This window comes from Chlamydotis macqueenii, chromosome Z (genome assembly GCF_036417535.1).
Source record: "Chlamydotis macqueenii isolate bChlMac1 chromosome Z, bChlMac1.mat, whole genome shotgun sequence".
NCBI classification, from domain to species: domain Eukaryota; kingdom Metazoa; phylum Chordata; class Aves; order Otidiformes; family Otididae; genus Chlamydotis; species Chlamydotis macqueenii.
This window is the reverse complement of record NC_141593.1, coordinates 14725301-14735621: the sequence shown is the minus strand read 5'-3', so window position 1 is coordinate 14735621 and position 10321 is coordinate 14725301. Positions and strand designations below refer to the sequence as shown.

General features: G+C 42.6%; 1 protein-coding gene and 1 long non-coding RNA gene across 3 annotated transcripts in view; both read right to left on the bottom strand.

Annotated features, from left to right (window-relative positions):
* Window positions 1–692: 692 nt before the first annotated feature.
* Window positions 693–4336, bottom strand: LOC147596273 (uncharacterized). Its single transcript, XR_015261427.1, has 3 exons — window positions 4224–4336; window positions 2884–3080; window positions 693–927 (listed from the first exon to the last, which is right to left on the bottom strand). It is a non-coding gene; the product is annotated as an uncharacterized LOC147596273 (long non-coding RNA).
* Window positions 4337–6566: 2230 nt separating this feature from the next.
* ZBTB35 (zinc finger and BTB domain containing 35) overlaps window positions 6567–10321 on the bottom strand; it is a 20977-nt gene continuing 17222 nt past the window's right edge. For both annotated transcript variants that reach the window (XM_086771144.1, XM_086771143.1), the window contains exon 7: window positions 6567–8783. In XM_086771144.1, coding sequence (XP_086627270.1) covers window positions 8121–8783 — 663 coding nt within the window. In that variant the 3' untranslated portion in view covers window positions 6567–8120. The remainder of the gene's footprint in view (window positions 8784–10321) is intronic.

The following is a 10321-nucleotide window of genomic DNA, read 5'->3' as shown; positions in this document are numbered from 1 at the left end:
TTTTTACTTATAAAATAGTAAAATTATGAGACTATAGAGATAAATCCTATCCTGGACTTAAATACTGCTGCTGGGAGAGCAAACACACGCCTGGCTGCTGCACGCGGTGGCCCATGGCCCCATGGAGCCAGGCACCTACTGGAGTGATGGGTCTAAGGGGGCATCCAGAGACGACCCTCACCTCAGCTCATTCCAGGCACCACTCCCAGCCCAGGGGCATGGCCGCAAAACAAAGAGGCGATTCCACCATATGGTGCAGCAGCGTTGGGAGTAAAATGAGGGAGTTTGTAAAAAAAAAAATGTACAATTTTGGCATGATTAAGGACAAAATTGTAAGGACAAAAAATCAGCAGCAAGACCAAGTTACAGATGAAATCTGACACTAATGGCTGGTAGCAGAAGGTTTTTTGCACTCTACAGATTGAAGTCAAGTACTTAATCTGGCTATAAATGCAGCCTCGCAGCCTCCTAAGGCAGCAGTACTCACTGCAGCATGACAGCCAGGGAAGGCAGCGGAGGGGGCGAAGAAAGAGGACTTCTAGGGTTTATCACCAGGCTGGCACAGCAAGCATCTAAACTGCTTCCTAATGTTCATTCCCACTCCTCTTATGTGTTTCACTGCATTTGGAAAAGCAACACTTCCCTATTAAATGTGAATGAAAATGAGCCACTGGGATTTAAACATTGACTACTCATTTTAAATGTTACATTTATTGATGCCGGTAAGCTGTCAGCTCTCCTTTGGTGCAGTTACACCATGCTTGGCCAGAGAAGTGGAACTTTATTTAAAACCAAAGCCTCAGCCTCAATTCTACAGTGTCGTTTTTGTACCTTCTGAATATTGCACCAGACTTGGGCATGAGCTGATGGAGACTCTTCAACTTGACTTCTGCAAAACCAAGTTTCTAAATGAGGATTCTGTGGAACCTGTAACCAATAAGAAAAAAAAAAAATAAATATATATATATATATACAACTCTGTCCTGTAGAAAAATGAAAGCAAAAATGAGAAGTTATGAAAATGTTGTGTTCCTCTGTAACTATTAGCACAGTTTCATGCTGTCCCACAATTAACTCAGTTCAGGGTCGCCTAGCAGGGCAGAGAAGACAACTGCCAGCACAGCCACTTTCTGTGATTCTTCAACTGTGCCAGGCAGAAAACAGCATGATATGTTGGCCTGCTGTGGAGGAGAGAGCTGTCATTTTACACAAACGCAGCGTCTTAAAGAGGCCACCTTGCACACATGAACGGGGCCTGGTTACCTTGACTTCATGAAAGCTGTCACAAACGCTGATGTTCATGAGCACATCTCAGCAAACTACAGAAGTAATAACATAGTAATTGCAAAATAATAAAAGAGGGATCTATAACTGAGGATCAGTTCAAATCAGGAGTAATTCTCCTGAACTGTTCAGTGCCAGACATCTTGCAGACAATACTTGCATTTTCAAACTTCCTTCCAAATTAAATACTTTCTCAATTTGCCACAAAAGCTTTAAAAGGCATGACAGTACCTGCATTAATTGTGGCACAGTGTAACAACCAGATTATCTTTATGAGGGACTAAGGCGTCCTTAAATTTTCAATACAATCTCTGAAACATAGGTAACATAATAATTTAGACTGACACCAATACTTAATACAAACTCCTGAAAAATATCTGGCCTGGGACACTGAGCCACATCACATACCACTAATACAGCAACAAATTGCTGCATGGTTTAACTTTGTGTCTTTCCTAGAAGTCTGGAGGTGTATCAGCTGGACCTCAGGTGCTATTTTAAGAGATGAGAATGGAGAGCATTTGAACCAGCTGTTATCTAGCAGCTCAGTATTGATTATCTAATTTGGAAACTGGATTAAACGGCACAGATTAACACACCACTGTACAGCTGCATGGATTTATGGTTGTCATGACAACCAGCAGAAAATGTATCCCACTAATCCTTTCTGAGCAGCTCCGTCTCCATGCAGCATTAACAAGATTTATCACTAGCACGGACATACTTACAGTGATTTCATTGCAGATGTAAAGATTGGTATAATCTCTAACTCTCCCTTCAGCTTAAAATACCAACTCACAACCAGAAGGAAAGAGAGGCTCATCTTACGAACGAATGCTGGAAGCAACAGAACATCCTGGGATGTTATCTGAAATGTATAATTTCTTAGAAAATATTAGTGTTTTCCAATTAGTTTTCCAGGGTACTGAGTGTGCATATATGTATTTATTTTATAAACATAATAAAGTTACTATTATCCTATGCTTCCCACATTAGGCAGAGTCCTCTCATATTTCAAGCAAGAGATACACTGATTTGTATTTTGGAATTATCTTTCTCAGTAACTTCTTTTCCTTGCTATGGGGAGAAGAGTCTTCGATATTATGCTTCAGGAAAGAAAGTCAGGAAGCTGAACAATGTTTTCAGTTCCACTACTGCCTTCTTGCAGAATTGTTTACTCTGTGTACCCATAATAAATTACAGAAAAATAAAAAAAACCCCACAAAATAAAAGCCATTTACCTACACTATAGGAACAGTCAGAGGCTAAGCTAATTAATATTTGCCGAGTGTCCTAAAAGAGAGCTGTCTATGTATGAAGGACTACTTTATTCCAAACACAGAGAAGAGCCATGCTGGAGTTTTCCTCTGTGTCAGCTGAGAGTTTCAAAGGTCAAAGTTTATTCCATGCCTCGCGGTAAAAATCAGGAAGAGAAGCAAACACTGTCGACTTCTAGGACTCTGGAATAACACCAGAGGCCAAGACTGGCCATGCAAAAGTTGTGTGGTGTTTCCAGCCGTAAGGAGCTAATACCCACCCCAGTGTAACTTTGCCTCCAAACATAAGAGCAAAAACCCCAAATCCCCCCTCAAAGAGCACCTTTTGAACACGTATCTTATAACCATCTCTGTCACTTGTGCTTCACTCAGGTGAAGCACTACAAGCGGCCACGATGCTGTATCTGCCTGGGGCAGCGCTCTGTATCTTGTGGAGTAGGAACCTGCAACACCCTCACTCCAAAGAGCATTTCATTTCCCCAGTGGTGAAGTCCAGAAAGTCCTCCCATGAAGTTCAACCTACAGGGCCCAAAGAAAAATCTGTTTTAGCAAAAGGCTAATTGACTGGTTTATTGTAATGTGGCTACAATATGAGCAACCAGTTCTTTTCCACTGTGACTTAATTGCCTTCAAAACAGAATGTATTATAATAAATTATTTATATTTGCAATAGTGCACACCCTGTGTTAGTTTATAAAATCATTTTGAGTATTTTCATATGACAAAGATAAAAACTCCACAAATGGACAACATTTTTTAAAAATACCCTAGAAACTGAAATTTTGAAAACAATACTCCCAAAAGTTCCCAAACAAGTAGCTGTATGAATAGTAAAACTAGCATATTCAGGTTTCTTAGTTCCTAATTCCCAAACAGACCAACAGTCTAGAACTAACTAAAATCCCGAGGTCCTTGCATCTATTTGTGGGATAAGACACTATTTAGAAAAAAACAATATCAATTGAATTCAAGGCACTGTAAGATGGAGGATAATATTTAAGTAGTCAGGAAAAATAAACCAAATTATTTGCTCATTGACAGCCATGGGATTGCTCAGCCCCTGGAACTGCTTTAGATCTGAGAAAATATTTAACAATAAGTTACCTAGTGAAAGAAAAAATACTATAGATGTAATTTAGGACCCTTTTTGATAGGGTGATACTATTTAAACTCAGAATTTTTTACACACACATGCAGAAGCGCCCCTCTTTCCCATAAACGAGCACCTTCTCAGTGCAGCTGAGCTGTGGTGAGGCACAATCGAAACACACCGCAATGCATTTGCACCCACGATGTCCCCAGTCCATCTGGTGTGAATCAACTGCACTGTCAGCTTACATCCTCAAAGGAGAAAGCCCCGAAATTACAAATTCATTGTGGCACCCGCTGTTAATTGTTGGACAGCAACCCTGCCAGCCGCTCTAAAGCTATATGCACAGGTTGCGCTGTAGAAGGAATAATATCCCAACCCAGAACCCCCTGAGGTACTACTGAAATTGCTAGGACTCCTCCAGCGGGACGAGCAGAGGCTCGAGCGGAAGGCTCGTTGGCAGCGGCGGGAGTCTCCCCGCAGCCCCGCCGAAAGCGCCGGCGGGCACCGGAACCCGAGCTGAGCGCCCCGGGGAGCGCTGCCAGCCCCCGCCGCGCCGGACGAGCGGGTACCTGAGCGCCGGCTCCCTCCCGCCGCCTCCAGCCCCGGCTCCGCAGGGCCTCGCCGCCCCTCCCCGCGGCCCAGCCCCGGACGGCGGGCCTCAGCACTGCCGCGGCCCCTGCCCGCCGCTCGCCATTTGCTCCCGCCGGGCGGTCCGCCATTTGCCCGCCTCCCTCCCCTCCCTTCCCGCGGCGGCGACGGGCCTGCCTGCCCCACTGCGCCCCTCGGGTGGGGCGGTGGGCACCCTGCGCGGCTCCCGGCGACCCAGACGAAGGGCCTGGAAGCCCCGGCTGAGGGAGGGAAACCCGGGCTGAGGGGCCGCCTTGGCCGCCGAACCTTGGACAGCTCCGGCCGCGGCTGCCGGCCCGCACGGCCCCGCAGCCCCCTTCCACCCTCCGGGGTCTCCTCTCCCCACGCTTGAGACCCCCACTCTGGGAGTTACTGCCTGCACCCCCCCCTTCCTAGCTTCAGGTCCTCCAAATGATTTCCTCAAAAGGCCGCCAGCCCTCATTTAAAGGAAGGGGAAAGACAAGCCCCAGCAGGAACCGGTGTAGATGCCAAGGCTGGGGCTGGAAGACAGAAGGCAGAAAGTACCCAGGAGGTGCACAAGCCCCTCACCGTGTGTGCACCGCCATGGCGAGGGTGTGAACACGGGGACAGTGACACAGCTGAGCCCAGCCCTGGCTGCAGCGGGAGCTGGTGAATCCGGAAAGGGCTCCAGCTTCTGCTGCACCTGCCTGAGCTGCCAGGTGTTTGATGTGCTACAAATTATTTGTGTTTTCATCACAAACAGGTTGCTTTCTTTTTAAAATTATTTGCTTGCAGCAAACACTAAGGATAGAGTTGTTGGAAATCACAACAACAACAACAACAAAGTGTTCAGTATAGTCCCTGTAGAAGAGATACTTCAACCCTTAAAAATAAGTAACCAAATGAAACATCTATTATAAATGCTTTCTCATTGGAAATAGTAACGAGTTACTGAATTTGTGTGAGACTACCATATTCTGCACCATTAGGTAATAAAAAATTCAATTGCAGGCAGGCAAAACAAAGCAGAGTCTGCGTGATCCTCTCTAGTGACCATTTCACAAAGGACTGCCATCCGAAGCCTGCAGATGAAACATGCATTGGCTCAGGAAGATTGTTTTTTTTTTTTAAAAAAAACCCAACCCAACTGGTCAGTCCTTTCTTATACTGCCTGAATAACTCAGCATTTCTCAAAACACTGATCAACTCCCTTTCCCTTCCCTGTTCTACTTTCAGAAATAGCTCATGGCCTCCCATGAATCTGAAAGTCTATCTCTAACTTTGCTCTCAGTTTTAAGCTCAATTTTATTTTATATCCAGACACACCTCAGGTGGTTTTTTTCATTCCCACTTTTCCATTTCTCACTGTCTAGACCCCACTGCTTTAGCTGATTAGTTCCATTCAGCATAAATTCCAGCACTTACCCCACATGCTACCCCATTGCAGGCTACACACCAGTACCTGCGTAACACAGGGCACTCCGGGGACCAGCAGTATATATGTATTTAGAGGGAAGGACTCCTCCGATGCTGTGTGGGTAATTCAGAGTTCGGAGAGGCCTGTGTGTCTATACAGACATTTGGGGCAGAAAAAGGATAGCAAGGGCCAGAGCTTCTGACTCTCCCATCAATCATCCCTCACCCAGTATCAGCTGTTGCAGTGCGAAGGCATGAGGGACTCATTGGTGGGAGCAATCTGGGCTTCAGAAAGAAATTTTAGGAAAGAGGAAGTTGCAAGAGGAAAGGCTCTCCGGTGGAGTTATTACTTGAGGAGAGCCGTTCACCCGGTCCCTCAGGGTGAGGAGGGTGCTCATGGTCCCACTACGCTCCTGCCCAGGCTCACCAGGAGTCTGGATGGGGCAGCACAATAACAGAGCATTGTTTCTCTTCTACCAAATTAATGAACTGTTGTTGATCAGTGGAGATCAAACAGAACAAAGAAATAGCCCAACTGTGCTTCCCAAACCACAGCCCTGCTACCAATACCACGTAACTGCTCAATTTACATTGGACCTTAAATTACCTAACAGTTAGTTTCATTGTGGTTAGACACACAGCCAGATTATTCCTTTAATTCCAGGTATACAGACATTGTGTCTAAATCCACAAATACCTAAAAAATTAGAGTAATGCAGCTAAGCAAGTAGGCCTGTCCCCTCCGTGTTATCAAAAGACGGGCTTCTTACCAGAAGCTAGGTACAAATACGATAGCAAACTTTTACTCTCATGAATAACATTGGGCCACATTCTTCCCTCTGCGCAGAACCTCATCACATATTGCTTGCCTTTCAGAAAACACAAAACATCATAAAAAAGAATGCAAGTTACAGTAATCAAATTGTTTGAAATTTTAATTGAGATCCATGTCTGTTTTGCAACAGTTTCTCAAAGGCTATGATGAAACACAAGAATAACTTGAACGAGACTAAATAAAAGCACAAATCCCACAAAATAATTCTGCATTTGGAGAAGACTCAATATAAAAGCCTGATTGGAACTAAGATCTACAAGATTACCAAGAGCATTAGGGAATGTCCTTGCAAAAACTCCTCCCTTCAATTAAGGCTTTGAAAAGAAAGTTTTTCAGAAGTGTGGAGCACCTCTAATCTCAAGGCAATAACTGAGAATTAGAAGTCCTTAGCATCCTTGAGCATAGAGCTAGACAATTATTATCTTAAAGAAAAAACAAACAAACTAACTTTACTGTAAAGAACTATTACTCTTATTAAAAACGAGGTTGATTCTTACCACTGGGAGCCGGCACTGTAATTGCCAGTCACTCAGTTGTTCCTAATTTACTGGATGAAACAAATAATGCAACATTTCATGGTTCGTATTGTTTTATTGTCTAATATTGATTAAATTATTTACATTCCTACTTTTCAATCCACGATTTAGCACTCATACCTATGGCTTTTACTTTTATGTTTAGCATATCTTTGTGTCAAGTGTCAGAATTTCATTTTAAAAACCAAGAACCTGGTACCATATAGATGTCTCCTCTGTATTTATGTTTAAACATATTCATTTTCAAAAATGACAATTTATAAAAGAAGAGTCTGCTGGTAGGTTTCTTCCAGCTCATGATTACCACAGATTCTACTGAGCTTTTCCTATTTTAAAGTGTCTGTTTTAGAGTGTCCTGCTGCCTCCACGTGGAATTGGTTTCCTCCCTCAGCCTCTACCTCTAAATTTAATGCAAAAAAAAAAAAAAACAAAAAAAACAGTAGCTCACAATTTTAAGCAAAAATATAAAGCGCTATAACATTACCTACATTGCCTTTTACTGAACTAGGTTCTTGAACAGTCTGAGAACTTTGTGGAAATTTAAGCAGTGTTGAAAAGGCACAGGACTTTTTGTGCTCAGAGACCTACAGCAATCATGTTTTTTCCTCAGCCTGGAAGTTAAGGACCACTGTTATGATACAGCAAACAATCTGATCCAAAAATACACAGGTACCTAATTGCCACTTACAATAGAACCCACCAGATTTTACTGATTCTTCCGCCACAGACACCCTGCAAATCTGTAACAAGAGTTTGCTTCTATTGTGCAAGAGGAAAAGAGGTTAAGTTAGTTTTACATATACCCAGGGATGGTGCAACAATGATACAAGCTATTCATTATTAATATCCCCACAAAGCTGTCCGTGCGTGTGGTAGTTTTATGTTCCATGGTATTACACAAATAGGAAAGTCATTTTTCACATGAGAGAAGTATAGTTGTAAATGAAGAAAGCCAATTTTGGTCCACTTGTCCAGCTTCCTAAGGACAGCATATTGGAAAGGTGACCACTGATGGTTCAAAAGCCAATGTGAAAGTTAACAAAAAGAATTTGGTATTTCATTCCTAAACCTGCACAGTGTTGTAATTTGTCCTAGTCATCCACCTTTTCATTCTGTGTGTCCACTAACTCTTGAGTTTTTGAGTCTTCAGCTTGTTCATGATCTTCCTTATCTGCATCATCTACTTGATTAGGTTCCTTTTCTTCTGCTTCTCCTTGGTCAACACTTTCATATTCTACTTGTTCAAGGTCTGTTCCATCTATAAGTTCTGCCTGTACTTCTTCCATCTGTATTTGATTTACGTGCTCAACATGTAACTGCTCCACGTGAACTTCAGCACCTTGTTCAGTCTGAATGTGTTCAACTTCCAGGTAGCTAATTTGCACCTGTTCTTGCAGTTCATCAATCTGTGTACCTTTCACTTGACTGTCCTGTATGAGATCCTGGTGCATCTGTTCCACAGTTACCTGTGCAGGATCCACTTGTACCTGAATTACTGGTAGGACATGGACTTGCTCCACTTGTTCTATTATAGTCATTGATGTCACTGGCTCAGCTTCCACAGCTTCCACTGGAAGGACCTCTTCTGTCACTATTCGTTCTGAAATATTGTGCATTTCTTTGAGATGCCTTCTCAGCTCACTGCCTTGCATAAACCACAAATCACATAAGGTACAGTGGTTGGGTTTGTCACCAGTGTGTATTACCAAATGATCCTTGAACTGATCCCAGCTGTTAAACACACTGTTACAAACCTGAAACAAAAGATACAGTATGTTAAACAGTGCCAACACAAATATGACAAAGTATAGTGCCTATTTCAGATGATGGCTTCACATAGTGTAGCTTCTTGCTACTTGGATTAAAAGAGAGATAAAAGCTGAGAAGCCAGCTTCAGATGAACAGAAGACCCAGTATTTATTTATTTATTTATAAGAAACAGTGTGCTACTTTGAGTTGTGCATACACAAGATATCTACAAAGTTTATGAGTCAGCACAGCATTTGGAAGTTTTCTTATTTTAACCTCACGTGAAATACAGTACAGTATCATGCCCCAATAAATGTCTAGTGCTACAGTTTTGAGTGGAAAGCTATTGATCTAATAGTATTGCACAATGAAAGCGCAATACAAACTGTCCTTTTAGTGAAGTTCTAGATGCAGTACTATTGGCCAGCTTTTTCTTATCAGCTTTCATTTGCTTATGGCATTGTGAGGTTTAACTGGCTAGACTGAACTCTCCCATTTTGCTATTTCAAAAAAACACTTGAGCGATTTCAGCAGATGAAACTCCATCCTTTTAATTCTCTTCCAGTTAGAAGTACTGCCTTAACTGCAGACACATTATTTTCAGAAAGCACATTAGCACATTTCCTCCCCTTCAGCTGGTACCGAGGTCAGTAGCCTGAAAACAACACACACAGACTGCAGAAGTGAATGTGGTGCCAGGGCAGAAGAAAGAGCAGAGCTGGGTAGGGTCAGGCTCCGAGTAAAGAAACAGACTCAGCAATCTTTGTCCATGCAAGTGTACTCAGTTGCAGAAAGCAGCAAAGAACACGTTTCAACACTCTTTCCCTGATGGCAAATAGTTTTGAAACAGAATGTTTCCTCATAATTTTCAGCAACAGCACAGAAGGATGATGGAGTATCTGACAGGGATTAACTTAATAACAGGTCTGTGTAATGGAGCTAGATATCTCAATTTTGCTGTTGAAGTCTGTTAAAACAGGTTTGTGATGCTAGTGCCATGCTTCACCCCCGCCCCTCACTCCCCCCCCGGCTCACACTTCAGAAAGAAGTTGCACATATACTTCTTAAAATACTAATCCTACAGATAAGCACTCAAAATTACTTAGTCGTACATACAGTTAATGGCTATTGGTAATGCTCAGACACATAGTTATGGTTCTTGCCATGTGAGCCTAATTCAGTACTCAAGGCATACACTGAACAGCACCAAAAGTGCTCACCAAGGAAGAACACTTTTGTTTTCTCCTTTTTGTTCAGTAAGCCAAGATTTATTTATCGAACACTATTCAAATTCATTTCTAAAGAAAGAAAAAATAAAAAAAAAAAATTCAAGAATTGCTGTTGTTTCTGCAGACTGAAGAAACACTGATCCATGTTTGCAACATCTGTAAGAGGACGTAAAAGCCTTGTTTTGGCTGAGATGGAGTTAATTTTCCTCTCAGTAGCTGATGTGTTTTGAATTTCCTATGTGAAGAACATTGATAAACACACTGACATCATGAGTTGTTGCTAATGAGACCAAGAACACTGTCTGGCTTCGCAA